General features: G+C 45.4%; 2 protein-coding genes across 4 annotated transcripts in view; one reads left to right on the forward strand and one right to left on the reverse strand.

Moving 5' to 3' along the window:
- Window positions 1–1,113, forward strand: part of KCNH3 (potassium voltage-gated channel subfamily H member 3) — a 38,779-nt gene extending 37,666 nt beyond the window's left edge. Inside the window, exon 15 of the mRNA XM_027844404.1 lies at window positions 191–1,113. Within this exon, the coding sequence (XP_027700205.1) occupies window positions 191–790 (600 nt within the window). The 3' untranslated portion in view covers window positions 791–1,113. The remainder of the gene's footprint in view (window positions 1–190) is intronic.
- Window positions 1,114–1,145: 32 nt separating this feature from the next.
- On the reverse strand, window positions 1,146–13,625 carry MCRS1 (microspherule protein 1). 3 transcript variants are annotated; one of them, XM_027844482.1, is made up of 16 exons: window positions 13,254–13,625; window positions 12,334–12,506; window positions 11,890–11,997; window positions 11,287–11,425; window positions 10,691–10,829; window positions 9,778–9,936; window positions 9,481–9,590; window positions 8,778–8,886; window positions 6,541–6,679; window positions 3,554–3,629; window positions 2,988–3,016; window positions 2,683–2,775; window positions 2,302–2,384; window positions 2,092–2,179; window positions 1,697–1,824; window positions 1,146–1,581 (listed from the first exon to the last, which is right to left on the reverse strand). In XM_027844482.1, the coding sequence occupies exons 3-16, from the start codon at window positions 11,897–11,899 to the stop codon at window positions 1,495–1,497; spliced, it is 1,389 nt and encodes a 462-aa protein (XP_027700283.1). In that variant the 5' UTR covers window positions 11,900–11,997; window positions 12,334–12,506; window positions 13,254–13,625; the 3' UTR covers window positions 1,146–1,494. The 3 variants fall into 3 exon arrangements, with proteins under 3 accessions (XP_027700283.1, XP_027700282.1, XP_027700284.1); XM_027844481.1 differs by lacking the exon at window positions 12,334–12,506; XM_027844483.1 differs by lacking the exons at window positions 12,334–12,506; window positions 13,254–13,625 and adding an exon at window positions 13,034–13,053.
- Window positions 13,626–22,180: the final 8,555 nt, after the last annotated feature.

Below are 22,180 nucleotides of genomic sequence, written 5' to 3' on the forward strand. Positions count from 1 at the left end.
TGAGGGGCAGGAGAGATAAAGCAACTGGGGAGGGGAGGGACAGGGTAATCCCTCCACCACTAGAACTTGTAGCAAGTGGAAGGGGCAGTGCCCCTGTCCCTGGGGTGAGGTGGGAGAAGGGAGAGGGGAAGGGAGGGAGGTTACGGCCTGGGCTGGGCACTCTGACCCCTTCATCCCCACCCCTGGGCAGGTGGCTGAGCTGTCGGAACAGGTACTACACATGCGTGAAGGGCTACAGTCCCTTCGACAGGTGGTGCAGCTCTTCTTGGTGCCCCATGGGGAGGGGCTATCCCCCAGGGCAGGAGAGGGTCCTTGCCCATCAAGGGCGTCTGGACTCCTGCAGCCCCTCTGTGTGGACACTGGTGCCCCTTCCTACTGCCTGCAGCCCTCAGCCGGATCCTTCCTCAGTGGAGTCTGCCCCCGACACCAGCCAGGCCCCTCACCCCTCACGGCTCCCTGGCCTTGGGGCCCTCCAGCCTCTCAGAGCTCTCCCTGGCCCCAGGCTACAGCTTTCTGGACCTCTATGTCAGATTCGGAGCCCCCGGGCTCTGCAGAACTTGGCCCTGGGCCTAGCACAGCTGCCTCCCCCCCCCCCCCTGATGAGCTGGCTGGGGCTGGGCCCCAGGAACCCTCCTCAGGCCAAGCTGAGGAAACTAGCACTGGAGAGCCCCCACCCGGGCCAGGCAGCCTGTCTCTGACTTGGGATCCCCACAGCCTCGAGATGGTGTTGATCGGCTGTCATGGCTCCAGCACTGTCCAGTGGTCTCAGGAGGAAGGGACAGGGGTCTGAACTGTTCTACACCCAAGACTCAGTGTTGTCCCATCACACTGCTACCCTACCCCTCCCAGGTGGAAGGAAGGGGTGGCAGGTGCCACACAGGCCCATCCTTCCTGCTGGCTCAGGGCCCTGGGCAGGGGAGTAAAGGCCCAGCTCACCACTGGGTCAGGATTCAGGGCCCAGGGGACAAGGGCCTAGTGGCAAAAGGGAGCTGCTTCCTTGGGGTGTCCAGTCCTAGTTTGTTTCCCCCTCTTCACTTCCCCTCTGCAGGCTGGAGGGGTGGAGCCCCTGTGTTCCCTGCATGTATCCCTAACCTCAGCTATCACGTCCCCATTCCCAACGCTTTTTTTAAAAACAATAAAAGAAATCATTTGGAGCTTGGTGCTTTATTTACAAAAGGAGAAAAGTTTGTCAGGGAGAGGCAGCCTCTTGGGTAGAATGTGGAACTGACCTTGCTGAAAGGATGGGATGCTGGGTCCTGGCCCAAATAAGGATACTCGGTCTCCCTTTAGTACCTCCTACTGTGGGAGTCAGGATTTCCTTCCTCCCTTGGGGCTCAATCAACCACATCTGGGGCTTTAGGAGACACCCTCCAACCACAGACTCCAGGGGATAGAAGGAATCTCTGAAGAGCTTGCTTTCCCAGGCTAGCAAGGCTGTTGTGGAAAAAAAGAGGCCATGAGGCCAGAGAGGAGTTGGCTGGCTCCTGTCCTCTCTCACTGTGGAGTTATCTTGGCAGCCTCAGCCCGGATGAGAGTAATGAGGTCCTGGTTGATGAGGAAGACAAAGCGCAGGCTGGCGATCTGTAGGCAACAGGAAAGGTCATTCGTAGGGCTTAGAGGCAGTGAAACAGAAAGGGTCCTAGGTAGCCCCAAATCCTTTCTCTCTCGGTAACCCCTCCCTCCCCACCCATCTCACCTCCACCACAGAGTTGTTGCTGAGACGCCATTTGGAGCCACACAGGACAGGCCGCCCATCTATGTAGATTGGCCGTCTACCCTCATTGGCAATGAAAAAGTCACCGTTATTCTTCAGTTTAATGACACCTAAGGTTCAGGACAGATAAATGGGAGAAGTGTGGAGAAAGCTAGGCCAAGAAAACCCATCCACCAGTTTTCCAGAGAGAAGTTTCCCCCAAGCAGAAGAGGGAAAGACCCTCAGGCTCCCAAACATGGAAGGGACCACAAGATGCCATCTCAATGGCCTCTCTACCTTAGATCTGGGCAGGACCCAAATTAACCAGAACCCAGAGCTTCTGGGACTAGTGGAAAAGGTGAGTGGCCTTTCCTTTCTGCTCTGACTCTTGGGGGTACCTTGTTTTCGGGAGATCTTCCAGGCTGGACCCTCCAAGGATAGATCCACATCAATCTGGTTGTCCTTGGTAGCTCTGCCCAGGGTAATCTGAGGAAACACCAAGAGGGAGAGGCTGTAAGTCAAGCTATGGAAGAAGATAAGGAAAAGTAGAAGAGAGGAGGAGAGAGAAATAATGAAGCAGAGAAGGAAAATGTGAGAGGATTCCTTACCTCCCTGGAGCGCATCAGGTATCGCACCATGCGTCCACGGAGCACAGCCAGGGTCTGGTTATCAAAGTCTGGAGAACTCATTCCTGGGGAAGGAGCAGGGCTGAAGAAGAGTCTGCCTCTGCAGGAAAACCCTGCCCTTAACTCCCTCTAGACCACACAGGAACATGGGGAAGTCACAGCGTTGGTTCACACTGTCTGTTCTATGAGATGATTCAGGTGCCCAAAGATCCAGGGGCACGATCCAGTTTACTTGAGTCACAGGAGCCCAGGGAGAAAATCGGAATGGGACTCGCCCTCTGATACTGGGAGGGGAAAAAGCCCAAGCCCAGCAGTTCTCTTAGGGGAGGCAAGGACTGGTGGGAGAGAAGGAAAGGTCCTCACCTGTGATGCTGTCCACCAACACCTGCCACTTATGCAGCTCCTGCTCCAGCTGCCGAATCTCCCGCTTCTGCCGTCTGTCGGCTACTGTGAGCTCTGAGGATGAGGGGTGGGCCCAAAGAGGTGAGGGGAGCAGGGAGTGAACCCCAGAGTCCTCCCTGTCACACTCCTCCTCCAGGATGCCACCTAGCTAGTGACACTACTGCCCTCAGGTTTCATACCAGATTTCACAACAGCCTCCCTCCTCTGCCTCCTTCCCTGCCCTTCAGCCCCAGAACACCCATCCTCTGCTGTAACAGGCCACTCACCATGCTCCAGCACCTCATCTCGCATGTCCCTGAGTGGTGGCGATAAGGCAATGGAGAGAGAAATGAGTTAGACCTAGGCCCCAAACCATATACCCCACAGAGAAGTGGTCCCCCAGATTTTCCCCTTACCACCACAGGGCCAAAGAGGTCTAGAGAGCTATGTAAGTACAGCTATTTCTCTAGGCAGAAAGGACCCAGCCCGGGACTTCAAGGCTGCAGCGTAAAGCTAGCGAAACCCAAAAGGAAACAGACTGCAGGGGATGGGGGGCAATTAAGCAAAGGCAGCAATCCATTTCACTCAACAGGGACCCAGAAGCTATTGCTACAATTCCAGCTTGACACCTCTTTCCTTTCTCCCTTTCCTTTTCCCCTTTTCCCCTCTCAAATCATATCATCTGTGCAATCCCATCTACACTTTTGTCTGATAACCACAACCCTCCTGGGGGAAGGAATCAGGGAACTTTCAGGATAGGGAGGAGAGTGACACCCCCAAATTCCCACATGGGCAAGTAAAACCCCAACCCAAGGCAGAAAAAAGCAGCCTCCCCACATTCCCAACTGCTTACTTGAGCTTGCTATCATCAATCAGATCCTCGGCATCTGAAAAATTCAGCACTTGGTCTCCCTTTGGCAGTGGCTGCACTGAATGGAGAACACAGAAAGGGTCAACACTAATTTTGATGAGATAATCACATTATGTGAGTAACACACTATAAAGAATAGGACCCTTGGAATGGTATGCATAATTATTATCACACTGCAGGAAGGGAAAGTTTATATGCCCCGCAGAAAGGAGAAGGTATTATCCCACTTTACGTGATACCCAAGCTGTCCCTAGAATTCCAGAATCCACTTTATCCCAAGTATCAGTATGGAGGCTGAGATGGGTGAATCTGTGAAATGGACACACTGAGAACATTTAAGCTGTAGGTAACCTCTATTAGAGAGCTAAGACTCAATCCCCTAAAGCGACACACTCAGGAGCCTTTAGAGAGGCCTAGGACAGATTCCAGATTGGCCTAGTTCCCATTGCCCTATTCCAAGCTGGAAGAAGGGGATTGTAGTCATCAGACTACAAATGTATTGGCTAAATATGATTTAAGAGGGGAAAAGGGGAAAGGAAAGAGAGACAGGATGGATCTGTTATCAACAATTTATACTTTAATGTGGATTAGAAGAATTCCCCTCACCACTCCCAGGGGAAAGCATGCCAGCAATGAAATATTCCTCAATTAAGGAGTAATTAGGTATGAAAACCTCAAGACAGAAAAAAGGCAAAAATATCACTTTTAAAATGATAGTTAGATTGTGATGGAATACTACTGTGCTATAAGAAATAACAAGGGGGATGCTTTCAGAAAAACCTGGGAAGACTTACATGAACTGATGCAAAGTGAAGTGGGCAGAACCAGGAGAGCATGGAGTAACAGCAATATTGTTAACAGTGATGAACTGTGAAAGACTTAGCTACTCTGTTTGGGACAATGATCTAGTAAAATTGAAAAGGACTCATGATGAAAAATGCTATCTACCTCTACAGAAAGAACTAATGAACTCTTGAGTGCAAAGTGAAGCATATTGTTTTTCTATTTTTGTTTATTTGCAACATAGCTAATATAAATACTTTTTTTTTTGCATGACTTCACATGTATAATGGGTATCATATTGCTTGCCTTCTCAATGGTCGAGGGAGGGAATTTAGAACTCAAAAAAAAAAGAATGTTTAAAAAATGACAGAGTTCTAGTTAACAGGCAAGTTTATACACAATAACTTTCAAATTAGTAATGACTTTGTGAAGTGCGTGACAAGCCTGAATTTTTTTTTAATAGCAAAATTTTATCCTGCCTCAGTTCTTTCTGCTTCCCTAAGTATTTTACACTGTTGAACTCTGAGGAAGAACCAGGAAGCTAGGCTGGGCCACTCCCAAGAAATGGATAGCTGTCCCTTGAATTGATTGCAGGATTCATCAGAAGGCCAGGCTCCAATAAAGTTTGGCATCTTGAGAGAAAACCTCCCGTAGGAGCTTTTCAACACCTAGAGGCAGCTGCGCTGGCCAGCCGGATTAGGGAGGCCACAGAACAACAGACATCAGTCTCTGTGGCTGTGATACCTCACTCAATCCTCACAAGCACCCCACAAGCAAAGGGCTACATAACACGCTGTTTTACAGTCCAGTAAAAAACATGTTATAACGAGATATACGTAAGTTTGTGCTAATTTATCAAAGTGAAAGGACACATTCTTCCTGTAGTAGACCACAGAGGTGTGAGGTGGCATATGTATTCAGTAGCAGCAGCAGTCCCTCTTTTCTCAGGTTTCCTTACCTATTTTCAGGGAACATACTTCACAGCAACCAGAGCTGGGAGGGACCTTAGAGCTCACTTTGTCCAGCCCTCTTCATTTTACAGAGAAGAATACTGAGGCCCAAAGAGGCGAAATGCTTTGCATGAGTTTGTACTATGGCCAGGATGACTGGTTAACATGACAGAAAAGGACAATGACAATGCTGGAGGGGATGAGGGCATTGTTGGTGGAGCCGTGAACTGGTCCAAACAATCTGGACAGCAACTTGGAACTAAGTCCAAAGGGCTATAAAACTGCATACCCTTTGATCCAGCAATACCACTACTAGGTCTGTATTCCAAAGAGATCAAAGAAAAAGGAAAAGGAATCATAGGTACAGAAACACTTGTAGCAGCTCTTTTGGTGGTGGCAAAAAATCGGAAACTCAGGCAGTGCCCACCAACCATGGAATGGCACACTATAGTGCTATAAGAAATGATGAACAGGATGCTTTCAGGAAAACCATGAACTGATGCAAAGTGAAGTGAACAGAACAAGGAGAATACTGTACAAAGTAACAGCCACATTGTAATGATCATCTGTGAAAGATGTAGCTACTCTGATCAATACAATGATGCAAGACAATTCTGAAGAACTCATGATGAAAACTGCTATCCACCTTCAGAGAGACAACTGATCAATTCTGAGTGCAGATTGAAGCATATTTTTTTCACTTTCTCTATTTTTCTTGGTGTGTGTGTGTGTGTGTGTGTGTGTGTTTTCTTTTGCAACATGGCTAATATGGAAATGTTTTCAATGACTTCACATTTATAATTGATATCACATTGCTTGATTTCTTCTCAAGGGGTGGAGGGAAGGTAGGGAGAGAATTTGGAACTCAAAACTTTTAAAAATGAATGTTGAAAAAAACTGTTAACGCAATTGAGAAATATCTAATGAAACCCCCAAACATTAAATCATGCCTACTTTGGTAATAAATGATTTTAACATGGGGGAGGGCAGCACCAGGTCTTCTAACTTTCATCCAGATGTTCTTTATTCACTATGCTATACTGTGGGTAGTCTGTGGCTGTGCTGATGCCCAGGACTGACTGTGCATAGGGCTCATAGCCATCCCAGAGCAGTCGTAGTGGAAATTGTTCTCAGATCATCCCAGACCCCTCCCACCACACCAGCAGCTGCCTTCTCTGCTGCCTCTCCCCATGGATCTGCAGGAGGGCTGCACCTCTCCTCAGGGAAGTTGGTTACCTGTCTGGTCCTCTAGGAGATAGTACTGCTTCATGAGCTGCCAGTGGCTCTGCAGGGCCTTGGCTGTGCGGGACAAGTAGAAGGCATCGGGGTGTCTGTGCAGCAAGTCTTGGAAGGTCTCCAGGGAGGGCTGGCTGGCCTGGAGGAACAAAGGTCATGCGGCACCCAAAGAAGTCTGAGCTCCTCCGCCACACAGGGTAGGGGAAGAGAACAGAACTCAAGGAAGCTGGTTCTAACTTGAACCACAACCTCCCCAAGGGCCCCATTAAAGTGCTGGTCAAAACTAGAAGAGCTGTTGCTAGGAACATGCCTATACTTGAATGTCATTGATACACAAGCCCACCTAGTCTGTACTGGATAAGAAAGAACTATCATACACATTGAGGTGTGTGTGTGTGTATGTGCACGTGTGTAAAACATACACATGTGGAGAGAGATATACAGAGCCAGAAAGTGAGAAGAGATTAGACTTGTTTTGCTTCAATAAGGAAAAGTTGCAAAGGTAGATTTTGGCTCAACATATAAAGGGAAAAAAATTCTAACAATGAGAACCAATGAGAATGGTTTGCCTTGGAAGGCAATGCGTCCGTGGGGGGTCTTCAAGAAGAAGCTGGATAACCCCTCACTTGGTCAGCAATGTTCCACTCAAATATGGATTTTTAAGGTCCTTTCTGATGCCAAGATCCTCAATTTTCCAGTCTCTGGTTTGCCTCTACTTTATCATTTCCCATTCACTGTTCAACTCCTTCCAATTTAGTTTCTGTCCCCACACAGCAACTGGACTAAAATACTCTCCAAGGTCACCAATGATCTCTTTATTGCTAAAACAATGATGGTCTTTTCTCCACCCTTACCCTTCTCCTCTCTAGTATTTGAACCCCTTTCTTCTTGGTGCTCTTTTTCTCCTCTGGGTTTCTGTGACCACTTTCTTCTGGTTCTCTCCCTGCCTGATCAGTTCTCAGTCTACTCTGCGGTATTGTTGTCCATGGCCCTTTCCTGCCCTCTATTCTCCCACCAACCCCAACAGACATACATTCCGCCATCCTTGAAAATACACCAAAGTTGTACCCTGGGGGGTCCTCTCTTCTCTCTTGGTAACTTCAATTCCCATGGATTCACTTATTATCTCTATGCAGATGACTAACAAACCTACATACCCAGCCCTCTTTTATCTCCTGAGCTCCAGTCCCACATCTCCAGATGTCCAAGGGACATCACCTGATGCTTCATGGGCAACTCAAACTCAACATGTTCCATACATAACCCATCTTTCTCCCTTCATCTATTCCTCCTAATTTCCCAATTTCTGTTGGAAGCACAACATTCTTCTAGTCACTCAGATTCCCAACCTTATACTTAATCTGAGCTCTTCATTCTGACTCACTTCCCATGTTCGATCAGCTGTTGAGTCTTGCCAGTTCTACCTCAACATATTTTGCAAATATCGCCCTTATCCTCCCTCACACTGCTGCCACCCTAGCTCAGGTCTTTATCCCCTGCGGCCTGGATTGGTACGATAGCCTCCTAATTCACCTTTCTGCTTCCAATCTCTCCCCTGCCCACCCACCTTAAACAAAGCTGCCAAACTGATTTTGCTACAGCACAAATAAGACGTCATTCGTGTTCAAGTAGCTTCAGCGAGTCCCCCTTGCCTCTAGAATAAAACAAACTGTTCCATTTGCCATTGAAAGCCCAAACTCTTTCAAGGCTTAATACGCTGCCTACTAGGTCTGATGCCCTCTAACCTGGGCCAAACTGGTCTGCTTGCTGCTCCCTATACGTGACATTTCATTTCCCACCTTCATGCTTGTGCACAGGCTGCCTTCCATGTCTGGAATGCCTTCCCTCACCTCTGCCTCTTGGAATCCCTTGTTTCTTTCAAGGCTCAGCTCAAATGTCACCTCCTTCAAGAAGCTTTTCCCGACTCCCCCAGTTGTTAGTATCCTTCTCTCAATCATTTTGTATTGAATTTTGTGTATGTCCTGTACTTAACTTTTCTTTGACCAACCTATATCTTCCCCACATAGAATATAAACTCTTTTCAAGAGGAGGGATTGTCTCACTTTTATATTTATGTTACTAGTGCCTAACACAAAGCAGGTGCTTAATAACTGCTTGCTGACTGATCTGGTCAAGGTACAAGTTCAATTCTGCCCAACACCACACCTTCCCCTCCCACCAACTCCACCTGCTTCCCTTCCCACCCCCCCCACCCAAGCACTGGCCCCTCATCTTACCGATCCCACCTTGCTCAGAAGCTGCTCCTCAGCTTTGCTGAACAAAGCCTTACTCTGAATGGCTGCAATGGCCTCTGGGTGTAGCTGCCTCATTGCCTGACAGGCCAACCTGGAAGGGAGAAAAGGAGAGGAGTGGGGATTAGGGGAAGGGAGGACAGTCCTCTGTGGTTCCTACCTCTTAGCAGTACTCAACGGCCATCAGGACCCAAATTCTAGATACCCAACTCCATTTAAAGTGGGCAGTCTGAGAATCTTTCCATCTGTGGAGCTAACAGCTTTTGAGAAAGATGGCCAAAGCTCACGCCCTCAAGAAGCCACTCCTCTCATTTTACAATGAAATTAAAGCCCAGAGAAAGTAGATGACTTGGCCAAGGATCACCCAGTTAATTAGTGGGAGAAATAAAACTAAGATTTACATCTTCCAACTTCTAATCCAGTTCTCTTGCCATCATCATATGATGCCCTGAAGAGAACAGGAAGGTCCCATTCAGAACCTATGGGCTCCTGGGGAGTAAAAAGATTTGGGGGAAAGGATTTCTCCACAATGGAAACTGGTTGCCTAATTTGATCACTTAATTCTCAAAAAATATAAGGAATAAGGATATCAGAAAGGTGATCCAGGAATCCTTCCCCCTAATCATACAAAGCAGAAAAACAAGTCCTGTGTCCCTCTCTGACCCCTACTTGTCTCTACCATACTCACTTAGAGATGACAGGATCGTACAGCAGGGCGTACCAGCGCTCCTGGACCTCCCGAAGGGTGAAACGGCAGCTAAACTTCACACCCAGGTGGACTGATGTCAGGTCATTGGTCTGCAAGGCCCCAGAAGTTAGTTACTGGAAGAATCTTAGCCAGGGGAGAGATCGCCTATAGCAGTTCCCATTTTGCCCTTGGGATAGCCAGACAACAGGCTAATCTGCAAGAATCCCCCGGGTCTGGCTGGGAGTGAGGGGGTGGGGTGGGAAGGGACACAGGTGATGAACCATGTGGTAGTGATACCTGTAGCACAGCATTGATGAGCAAGAGATCGTCTGCTGGCTTCCAGCGGCCCAGGTCCTTGGTCACCTGTAGTGGCTGCTTGCTTTTCTTCATGCGCTTAGTGAGGCCAGGGGCAGGGGCTGGGCTGGGGGGTACTGGTGTGCTCAATGCCTTGGATACCTAGGAAGTTGGGAGTGGGCTGAATGTGGCTGGGGGTAGAGGGAAGGAGTGGAACTGTCCTGACTAGAAGAATACATTCCAAAACTGGTATCCTAGGATAAGTGAACACCAGATTAGAGTTGTCTGTTTTCTGTGGCATTCTTCTCTTCAATGGGCCTGAGCTGAGCCCAAAGTCACGGAGGAAATCCAGAGAGTAAGCATACCTGCCACAGTTACTCCACATTTTACCCCTTTTCTCCCCAATTCCTATGCACTTGGGGGTAGAAAGCAGTCCTTGACATCAGCATGGGGTCTGTTATCTGCTGATAATGTTTCCCTCCCTACGCTCCTCATGACTACCAGGGGAATGCTACCTTTGGCACAGTGCCCAGGGCCAGAGCAATGCCACCTGGAAATTGTTTTTACACCCCAGCACTGCTGGGAACGGGCTGCCTGCTCCAAGAATAGACACATGCTTAGTGCCTCCTACACAGGATGCTATACAGGATGAGTGGGAAGGGGGGGGGAAGGGAGGGGAGAGAGAGGAAGGAGGTTCTGGGTAAGGATATGGATTTGAAAAAGTGGGTAGTTGGAAGAAACAAACTGCCTCTAAGTATGCAGGAGTTTGGGCTGGAGTGGAATGTTCCTGGCTCTTACTCTTCAGCCCCTGAAAATCAAAAATGGCCTTCTACCTGAAGGTAAGAGGTACTGACGGAAAACCAGCTCTAACACTATAAATAGGAAAGCTAAGGGAGTCCCCAGGCCTTCTCCTCACCTTCTTCTTTTCACTGGAAGAAGGCTCACTCCCTGAGCAACGTCCTGGTTCCACTCCTGTGGCACCCTTGGCCCGAGTGGATGATTTTGCCAAGCTGCTCTCCACCAACTCATCATCAAATTTCTTCCTTTTGATGAACCTAAAAAGAATGTGCCTCAGTTATCACCTCCTTACCCTCACACCTAGCAGTTTCTTCCAGGGATTTAGTTACTGTAACCTCATTTCATGAAAGAGATAGAGGTTAATGGATCCAACAGACATTTTTCAAGAGTTGGGAATGGAGTATGGTAGGGTACTGGCCTCCCCTATGGTGGTGTCTAATCTGATTAGCACCTTTTACCCCCACAGAGGTGTCAATGAATTTTTCATCTGTTACTATACAAATGATGCTTTTAGGACAGCATCTATCCTCCTTTGTTCTCAGCAGCAAATTAGTTTGGCAATGGAGGAAACTGGAACTTTTCCAGCCCCAGAAAGTCTCACGTACTCATGATTCGATCTCCTTTTGAGAGTGTATGAGGGAAGGGGAGAACTGGGAGTTGTGGATGCTGCCAACACCCCCCCCCCCCCGCTCTTATTCCAATAATCGTTACTACCTGGAAGAACTTCTCCGCTTGGGAATAGTGCCCAAAGCCTGGGAAGAGCTTCGCTTCTGCCCAGCCAATGACTCCTCATCTTCTGAGCGGCTGGCAGTGCCAGATGCCATCAGAGATGAATCTAACAGTCCCTGAGGCTCTAGAGGAAGGGGGAATGAAAGATCTGATTTTATATCACTGTCCCACATAAGATATTCATCCCCAACAGAAGAGGACCCCTCCCCACAATGCTTTTGCCCTCTTTTTCCCCATTTCTCAGTTATCTGAATGTTTGATACGGCCTTAGAAGTCCTTGAAGATGGGAACCTGATCTCTAAATTCTGCAGTTTTCTTGAGATCACACATTATACTATACAAGGGGTGCTAAAGTCAGAACAGCGATGCCAACATGGAGTTGTAGGCACAGATCTGTCACCAAAATGTAGCCACTTCTAAACTGGAGCTAAATTTCCATAGAGTCAAATGTGGCCCCTGCTGTGAGATGAGTAGGGGATGGCCCAGGAAGCATGTGAGGCTTAATAAGGACTAAGAGAAAATTGTAGCATGTATGGGCTAATGTGTTAGGACTTGTAAGTCAGGGGAGCTGATCTGATCTGATACTACCTTTGTCCATCCTTCCAGTCTCTTAAGGCCAAACCAAAGGGATAGGAAGAGTCCCACAGGTTCATCCAAGGCTTCAAACAGGGTGAGTTGAGAGGCTGAGAAGGAAGTCTGCAAAAAAGAAAAGTGGTTCCCCAAGATGGAGTTGCCTGACTAATTAGTTCCCACCTCCCTTCCCTAAACTGGTGCCCATCCTAGCTCCAAATTCCCTGAGGACAGAAAACAATTGGGACCCCCGTTTGCTAAATCATCTTTGACTGTCAGAATTTCAGCCCTCTAGGGTTCCATGGAAGAAGGAGAAGGTTACATTCTATCACTTTCACCCCTGCTGACTCAGCCAACTATGAATTAACTCCAGCTTACTACCCTGGATTACTCCTTTCCTATGTAAGGCTGTGTGTTAGCAACTCCACCATAAGGCAGACAGGAGTTAAAAGGTGATGAAACCTTTCAGGTGCTTTACTCTGCTCTCCTTTGGAGCTCTGGTGAAAGATTTGCAGGAGAGAGGATGTTGATGCTCTTGGCTACAAATGAAGCTCTTGGGATTTTCTACGGCTCTCAATTCCCCCAGGTCTTTCTTCCACCCGGCAATGTGATCGATGATTAAGAGCTAGAAGGAACTGAAGGGGTGATCTAATTCAACCACTTCATTTGAAAGATGAATAAATTAAGGTCCAGAGAGGGCTTGCCCAAGATCACAGGTTACTAGTAATAAAACTAAGTCCCGTAGACTCCAAGCCCAGGACCCTTTCCATTGCAACACGCTGCCTCACCGGACAAGTTCGGGGCTGGCTGTGCTTTTCTGAAAGGACTGAAACTCTCTTTCCTCAAGCAGGTATATGAGTAGGCATGGTTTTTCAGAAAAAACACCTGGGGCCAAACATCACTGTATACAGCTTGGAGAGACTTTAGGCCCCGAAGGGGAAAGAGGATCAGCCCTAGGCCCTCACTACCCTGAGGGAGCTCACCCCCAGTTGCGACTCCCTCTGCGTCCCTCTCTTCCCCCCATCTTCACCCACAGCTCCCGGGTGGGGCGGGGGGGGGGCGGAGAAGGGGAGAAGCTTATTTTCGTGGGCTAGCAAGGACCTCCTCCCAAGCAGCTCAAAACCAGGTGAAAATAAATTCACCTATCTGGGCCGTCACTTACAGCCAAAGAGCTAAGCCCCGAGGGGGCGTGGGAAAGCCACTGAGTTCACCCCCGGCACGCGGAGTTTGCGCATGCGTACCCTCTCCCGGGGCCCGGTTCTGTGAGCGCATGCGCAGATTTTCGGGGCGCTACCGGGGCGGGCCCCCAAACCTAGTGGTATACTGCGTTCTATTTGCCGTCAGATTCTCGGAATCCAACCACGGGGCGGGGGAAGTCTCACCATTCCTGGGCCGCCGGCTCCAACGCAGTATTCTCCGCGGCGACGGCAGCAGCCGCAGGGCCTCAACCGACTTTCGTGAAATACTTCCAATTCCGGGTCTCGAGCGAGGACGCCCATTCCCTTCCGGTTCGTCACAGGAACACTTCCTGTAGCAACTAATAGTGCGAGGAGAGGAAGGGAGAGAGATGTGGTGGCGGCTATGTTAGTAGGGTTGCCGCCATCTTGGTAAAGGTAAATAATCCTCGCTTCCTGTTCCTTTTGAGAACAGCAGAGGAAGCTTCCCTAAATGCCAGTACCACTAACGCAACCCCACCGAGTACGTTCGCCTTTTCATCTATCCCTGAATAGTGTTCAGCCAAGGGCAAAAAGGACTGGGAAGCAAAAGGACCAGGCCACATGCCAATAGTAAAGGAAAGGACTGCGCAAGCGCAATGGAAAGGGGCGGGGGAGAAGAAGAGGAGGAGCCTGAGAGCACGCTCAAGTTCAAGGTGGAGGGAGAGTTCGGTGCTTGGCTGGGCTAGGATTCTGCAGTTACTCCAGAGCCGGGGTCGCCCTGGGTGCCCTTTCCAGGACAGTTCTTCTTCATCCTTTTTGTGCCCATCATCCCCACGCGTTTCCCGAGCACCTTCTCTGAGCCTGGCTCGGGAGCTGGGCTTGTCCCAAGATGACCGGCTGACATTTAACGTAGTCCCTACCATTGCTTTGCCCTCAGCACAGTCTCCATCACCCCAGCTGGAGTCTTGTTGGGGTTTTCTACCGGCTTTCGGGTCATATTCCCCCCTTTCTCAAGTTAAGTGCCCTGCCCAAGCTCATTGGTCTTTATCTCCGGGCCAACTTATACCCTCCTTCTCTAAGGGTCTCAGTTCACACGATGATGACCTGAGCTCCAACCTAGCCCCTTGCCATCTATATGACCTATTAACATCTCAAATGCAACATATCCAGGATAAGATCTTCTAACTTCTACCCGACCCACCTCCTTTTCCTAACTATCTCATTTAATTTGCATAGAATTGTGGTATGTGATTGTGATGGAGTACTATTGTGTAATAAGAAATGAGGAGGGGGGTGGTTTTAGGAAAACCTGAGAAGACGTATGTGCTGATTCTTGATGAAGTGAGCAGAAGCAGGAAAACATTGTACATAGTAACAGTAATATTGTATGATGATCTACTGTGAATAATTTAGCTATTCTGATCAATACAATGATCCAAGACAGTTCCAAAGGACTTACAATAAAAAATGCTGTCCACTTCCAGAGAAAGAACTGTTGGAGTCCAAATGCAGATTGAAACATTTTTTTTCATTTTCTTTATTTTTTTTGCTTTTTTTCTTATTGTTCAGTTGTGTCCAACTCTTTTATGAACCCTTTTGGGGTTTTATTGGCAGAGATACTTAACAGTGATTTGCCATTTCCTTCTCCAGCTCATTTTACAGATGAGGAAACTGAGGCAAGCAAAGTTAACTGACTTGCCTAGGGTCACAGCTAAGTGTCTGAGGTCAGATTTGAACTGTCTAGGTCTTTATCTCTATCCTCTGTGCCACCAAGCTGCTGGATATTAATGTAATAGGAGAATAGCCAAGAAAGTTCTCATCTGCTGGACCTTGAGTTACTTCTAGTGGGTCATGTGTAGTCTCAACACTAAACACTAAACTCAACACTCAACACTAAAGTACTTTGAGATGGATGACAAAGCAAATCCTGGGTCAGTCCTTGGTTCTCTCCCACCTCAGGGTAGGGAGTAGGATGGAAGAGGGCATCGCATCAGTTTAAAATGAATGACTGCCCTCTTGCTTCTTTCCTTTAAAAAAAAATGTGGCATCTCTCTCTCTCTCTCTCTCTCTCACACACACACACACACATACACACACATACTTCCCGTGAGAGTCAGGAGAAAACCATTCCCCCTCACTCTCAGCAGCTTCTAATACACACACACTGCCTAGGCAAATGTGAACCTGGGCCTCTTTGGCTTTGTATTTCTTTTCTTAAGCTGTTGTTGTTGTTCAGTCATTTCAGTTGTGTCTGACTCTTCTTGTCCCCATTTGGGGTTTTCTTGGCCGAGATACTGGAGTGGTTTGCCATTTCCTTCTCCAGTTCATTTTACAGATGAGGAAACTGAGGCAAACAGGGTTAAATGACTTAAGTGTTTGAGGCTATATTTGACCTTAGGTCTTCCTGACTCCAGTGCTGGCACTCAGCTGCTCCCTTTCTTGAGCATCAGTAACCAAATGCTAATCATGAGATGCTATTTAAGGAAGTGGCTACCTCAGGAGTTCCCAGAGTCTTGGGTTCCTCAGTCAGTGCTGACTGTATTTCAGCAAGAGTTCCCTGTAACTACCATAGTGATTCCTGAAGAGCGGAAGCCCAAAATCTGATCTGGCCTTGAGAGAGACAGTGCAAAGCCAAGGTGAAGGGTCTGTGTGTTTGTTACACTTTACAAATCAGATGGTTATCTAACATGAGTTTGTCTGACTAAATGCTTGGAGTAGGATTGAGAAAGGGAAAGCTAAAGCCCAGTGAGTAAAGGAGTTTTTTGGTTTTTTCCCAGTGTTAACTGGGTAGAGGTAGAGCCAGAGAAAGAGAGCTTGCTACTAATTATTTTCCAGGGTACATGGATATATGTATTATTTACACATCTAGATCATATCCTAGACATTTTCCTTTTGACCTGAGAGCAATAGAGAGAATGAGAAAGAAATGGGCTGATTGGGGCACACCGAGCACTGAATCCATTGTGGCTGCTGAGTCTGCTTTGAGCCTTGCTAGATGTTGAGGTCCCCTGAGGCACACCCACCCACCTTGGGTACCCTTGTGGACTTCATCCCACTCAAGATACCCCACACCAAGAGGGACTTAGTTGTACAGAAAGGGTCTGTTCAAGGGTAGATGACCAACACACCCACATTCCCTTTTCCTTTGAGAGAAGTCCTTCACATTTATTCTTTGCATTTGTTAGTACCCAGAATATTCCCAGCTTGCAAAGGGATGTGGCTCTGTTTGGTTTTGACTCCACAAATATCATCCCACCACCCCTCCCCACCATGCCAGATCTCCTCAGGTACCCTCCTTCTTTTTCAGCTTCCTTTTGTGTATTGTCTTCCCTCTTTAGATTGTAAATTCCGTGAGGGCAGAGACTTTATTTTACTTATTTCTATCCCTAGCACTTTGAAAAGCACCTGGCACATTCAGTAGGCTCTTAATGAATATTTATTGACTATGACTATTATAGACTATGAAAAACATAACAGATTTATTGTTTCTTCTTCTGTTATTGGATACTCCTGCTTTACCAATTTCCAAACCTTTAGTGATGATAGTTCACCAGATTTTAGGTTATAGGATGCTGGTCCAATTGCACACCTAAGTCACATATCAGTAGCTGGGGAGGAAAAGTAGGGTTTGCCTTTATCCTTAAGAGCTGAGAAATGATTTAAAGTCAATCCAAATGTCCACACCTCCCCCTGTGGATCTGCCTTAGAAATAAGAAGAAACATTTCAAGGTCCTTTGTGATCTCTATATTTTAAGTTTTCTTCAGAAAGCATTGAATTACTTGAAGTCAGCACATTTTCTTCTTTCCTTTGCATACTCACATTTAGGCTAAATTTATCCATTTAATGACAAAAATATCAGCCAGATAGACAAATTTTACATGGTACTCCATCGTTCAAAAAAAATTTTATTGATATATTTTGGTTTTACATCACCTACATTTCCCAACAGGTTATTTCCCTTTCCAAAGAGTCATTCCTTATAACAAAGAATGAAAAGAGTTTTATAAAAACAGTTTAGCAAACTAATATATTGAAAAAGTTTAACATTATGTGCAATGTTCCATCCTCTACATTTACAAAAAATGGGATGGAGAGAAGAGAAAGAGGAGGAATGCGTGGTGGAAAGAAGGAAGGGGGAAGAGTACTTCATCATTTAACTGAGAAGCAAAGTTCAAAGGTAAATATATTTAACAGCTCATTTCTCAGTTATTAAAACTTTTTAAAATTTTTATTTCTAGAAGGAATTTTTTCACCTTCCATTACCTCCCCCATTGACCATTTTTTTAAAAAGTAAAAATAAAACCCCTCATAATAAATATGCATAGTTCAGCAAAACAAATACCTACGTTGGTCATGTCCAAAAATGTATGTCTCATTCTGCATTTTAAATCCAAAATCTCTCTAGCAGGAGGCATGTGGAATGTTTCATCCTCAGTTCTCTATATTTGTGGCTTATCATTGCATTGGTCAAAGACTTTAGAAAAGTCTTTCAAAGTTGATTTTCTCTATAATGTTGTCATTGTATAAATTGGTCTCCTAGCTTTGCTAACTTCACTTTACATACAAATCTCAGTTTCTTCTGAAACTGTTTTATCATTTCTTATGGCTTAATAATATTCTATTACATTCATATACCATAATTTGTTTATCCAACCCCCAATAGGTAGGCCCTCCCTTATTTTCCAGTTTGGGGCTACTGTGAAAAGAGCTATTTTAGAGCTGTACACACACACACACACACACACACACACACACACACACACACACACATACACACACACACACACACACACAAACAAAACACATATAGCCTTGTCTTTGATTTCTTTGGGTTATAGGCCTAGTAGTGTAATTGTTAGGTCAAAGGGTATATATAATTTAGTAACTTTTTGGACATAGTTACAAATTGCTTTCCAAAATGTCTAGCTCAATTCACACATCCACCAAAAGTACATCAGTGTGCCTATTTCCTCCACCCCAGCCCCTCCAACAAGTTTCCTCTTTCATCATCTTTGTCAATCAAACCTCAGATTTGCTTTAATTTGCATTTCACTAATGATTTTGAACATTTTTTTTCCATATGGTTGTTGATAGCTTATATTTCTTCCTTTGACCATTTATCTCTTGGGAAGTGGCTCTTAGTCATGTACATTTGAATCAGTTGCATATATATATCTTGGCTATGAAGTTTTTATCAGAGAAGCTTACTGCAAAGATTTTTTTTTGCTTCAGTTACCTGTTTTCCTTCTAATTTTAACTGCATTGTTTTATTTGTACAAAACCTTGTTGATTTTAAATAATCAAAATTGTCCATTTTATCTTCTGTGTTACTATTTCTTGTTTGACTATGAACTCTGCCCCTATCTATAGATGTGCTTATGATGGCACTTTTGATGTCTAGGTCAACAATCCATTTGGAGTTTTTTGGTATATGGTGCTGATCTATACCTAATTTCTGCCAGACAGTTTTCCATTTTCTCATCAGTTTTTGTCATATATTAAGTTCTTGCCCAGTAGCTGTGGTTTTGGAGTTTATCAACCATTGTGCTACAGTGTTAGTTTGCTTCTGTGTGTTGCATACCTAGTCTGTTAACACTAACCAACCTTTCCTTCTTAGACCAGTACCACGTGATTACTTTTTTAAGTGTAGCTTGAGGTCTAGTACTGATAGTGTCTTTCCTTTTCACTTTTTTTCATTATTTCCCCTGAGATTCTTTATCTTTTGTTCCTCTATATGCTTTTCATAATTTTTTATTATAAAGTATTTCTCTGGTAATTTGGCATGGCATTGAATAAAGAAATTAATTTAGGTTGGCTTGATCTACCCATGAACAATTTAATATTTCCCCAGTTACTTAGGTCTGTCTTTATTTCTGCAAAGAAGATTTTGTAGTTGCATTCATATAGTGTGAGGGACTGTCTGATGTTGGCAGCTGCCAGGTCGGGTACTGTGGCAAGGGTAGGGTAAGATCTGGGTATTTTGGAAGTCGAGGCAGGGACTGTGGTAGGCAGAGTCGTGTGTACTGGGATGGGCTGGATACGGAGAAGCCATGAGGCAATTGGGCAGTGCTATGAGATAAGCTGGGTACAAGGAAGTAGCCGAGCCTGAGCTCCTGAGGCAAGGGGCAGTGCCACGTGGGAGTGGGATGGCAGAGGACTGAGTTCCCTCTGCTTAGTCCCCTCCCTATATGCAACGTCATCCCCAGATGCCTCTTGTGACCTTCCTGACCTCCGGGTCTCTTTGTGCAGCACTGACCCAGTCCCCTCCTGAGTCTGACTTCCTAGGTCACGTACTCTTGTCTATGCGTCAATCCCAGATGCCTCCTTCCTGTATCCAATCCTAGCCTCCTACATCACTCCCTCCCCCTTGGTGTGCTAAACTCAGACAGCCCCTTCCGGTATCTGACCCTACAATCATTGGCTAGTAGCGGGCTGGGGAGGAGGGGCTAAGTAGGTACTTAGGAACAAGCGTAGTCAGATCACACACGTGCGCTCTCCCCTGGCTCCTGCCCTGTTGCTCTGGCCTTGCTGTTTGGGCTTGCTATGATGGTTTGCTGTGTTGGCCTCTGAATAAAGCTCTGGTGTTGGTGCCTCCTGATGGCTTGTCTCTGTGTGGTGATCCGGCTGAGGACCGAAGACCCAGGAGTGGGTAAGACTCTGGCAGTGCACTTCTTTTAAGAGAAGTGGGTACTGGCGCACGACTGGCAGAGGGCCGGCGTGCGGCCCGTATAATATAGTGCCTGGCTGTGTCTTGGTGGATTCCCAAATACTGTATACCTTTTGCAGTTATTTTGAATGGAATTTCTCTATGTATTCCTGTTAGGTTTTATTGGCCAATAATGTAGATTATTTGTGTGTATTTAGTTTATATCCTTCAACTAGATAGAATTTATTAATAGTTCATAAAATTTTGCAAGAACATTATGCCTTGATAATAAGAAAATAATTCTTATGAAGAACCAAAATGTCATGATAAGACAGCTGTTCCTGGTACATTTATTTGAGAAGTTTCATCTTAAGAGCTCTTGACTTTACATATTTGACTATTTTAACCACCAAATCCAGAACATTTTAAAATTCTCCTGGAATAATCTTTGCTACCAGAACCTCACGATGTATGAAGCAATGCTTTGAGCCCACATGTGGAAAATATTGTTTTACTTTTTTGAAATAAATCTTTGTAATCTTCCAGTCATTGTAGGTGTACTGTTTATGCAAACAGAAAGACAGTTTTGCCAAGATAGAAAATTTTTCTCCAAGGTGCTAGAGATAGAATTATATGTATCTTATCCTGTTGACATTGAAGGTAATTCAATGCATGAAAAGAATTGTTCAGTAATTGAATCTTTTTCAGCAAATCTGATATAACTTAGTAATTGACATTTTTTATTATACCAGTTGAGTCATCGATCTGTAGTGCAAATATTCAGCCATCACTCCCTTTTTCCAGCTACATTCTTTTGAATATCTGAGAATCAATCCACTGAGAATCTTTAACTGACAGTGGAACCAGAAATATTTCTTTCTCAGTGCTCTTACCTAACATTATTGACTATTTCTGTTAAGGAAAGTAAAGTAAAATCCTCAGCTGTAATAGAAGGCTACATTTTCATTATTGCTATATTGACAACTATGTAGCTGGCTACTTATACTTTTTCAGCAGTCGTTGCTCTTTTCCATAGATTTTATTTTATACTATGACAACAAATGACTAAAACAGTTCTCTTCTTTACCTGATACATGACCATGTTTAATATTTAAGTATCTTTTCACTTTACTAAGAACCATACATTCATTCCTGGTTTTTTCCCTCACATACATTTGGGAATAGGATGTTTTATCAGATTCACTGTATTTAAATCCAAACTGTAAAAATTATCTTGGGGGCAGCTACATGTTGCAGTGTATAGAAGAACCAGCCCTGGAGTCAGGAGGACCTGAGTTCAAATCCAGCCTCAGACATATAACACTCACTAGCTGTGAGACCCTGGGCAAGTCACTTAACCCCATTGCCTAGCCCCCCCAAAAAAATTTATCTTGGTTATAAAGTATACCAAGGGACACTGTGTATGAATTAAATGGACTTTCTACTTGTAATCAGTCTGTTCTCACTTTCGTTATTGTTGCTTTCTGGCATTGACTCACCTTTTTTGTTTAATCAAAAGCTTATCCATATTAAATTTAATCATTTTAAATTAATGTTATGTAAGGGAAGGGTTTTTCCCCTCAGCTCAGTTGATGCAGTTATAAAATGTAATTACAGATGATGAGGTTTCAGTGTGTTAACAAGGTGTTATAACACCCTGTTATCTCTTTACAAAGTCTGAACATTTTTCTGATTGAGTCATCAAGGGTGAAAAATCATTGGACAAATAAAAAATTAGCCATTTCCTTGCAAGGTTTTAAATAGCTAAACCCTAGAGACAGTCGGGCAGTTTGAAATTGAAGAAAGACCTAGCTCTCTTTACCACTGAGGAAAAGAGGGGATTTTCTCTCTCCCTCCTCTCCCCTCATTATATACAGATTGGCCATGGCTCCTGGCAGTGGAGCTACATATCTGGAGAACAAATAAAACCACATTATCCAGCAGTTGGAGAATCAGTTTGAGTCTGAGGCACAGTTGTGGGAGTAGAGATAGACTTCAGACAGATATGGCTACCAAAAATCAGTTACTGGAGGCTGGAAACAGCTTCAAGAATTGTGATCTTTGGCAGCCAAGAAGAGGGCTAGCTATAGACTTAAGAGAGAGTTAGGCCTGGGAATTGGAAGTCAAGCTGTGGAAAAGAGAAGACCCCAGGAACCCAGATGAGAAACCTACCCAGTAGTCTGGGAAAAGCTTTGTGAGGACTCCATGGGAGAGAAAGGGCTTCTAGGCCTGTTAGCATCTGAGAACACACAAGATCTTAACCATGTGTATTCCCTACATATGTGCCTCCTTACTACTGTACTTTTAAGTTTGTGCCCACTACTCTCATCAGTGTTGTGTGTACTTGTGTGTCCTGGATTTATAGAGAAGAGGGAATGTTTTGTAGCTATTTTTCTGACTATGCTACCTTAGGAAATGTTTTTTACTAAGAGAAAATTGTTTCTACTGGCTGATAGTTAATGGGAAGCACACTGGTAGGGACTTATGAGCTATAGTAGTAGGAGT

The sequence above is a fragment of the Vombatus ursinus genome, unplaced genomic scaffold, assembly GCF_900497805.2.
Source record: "Vombatus ursinus unplaced genomic scaffold, bare-nosed wombat genome assembly UNPS02014941.1, whole genome shotgun sequence".
Taxonomy (NCBI): domain Eukaryota; kingdom Metazoa; phylum Chordata; class Mammalia; order Diprotodontia; family Vombatidae; genus Vombatus; species Vombatus ursinus.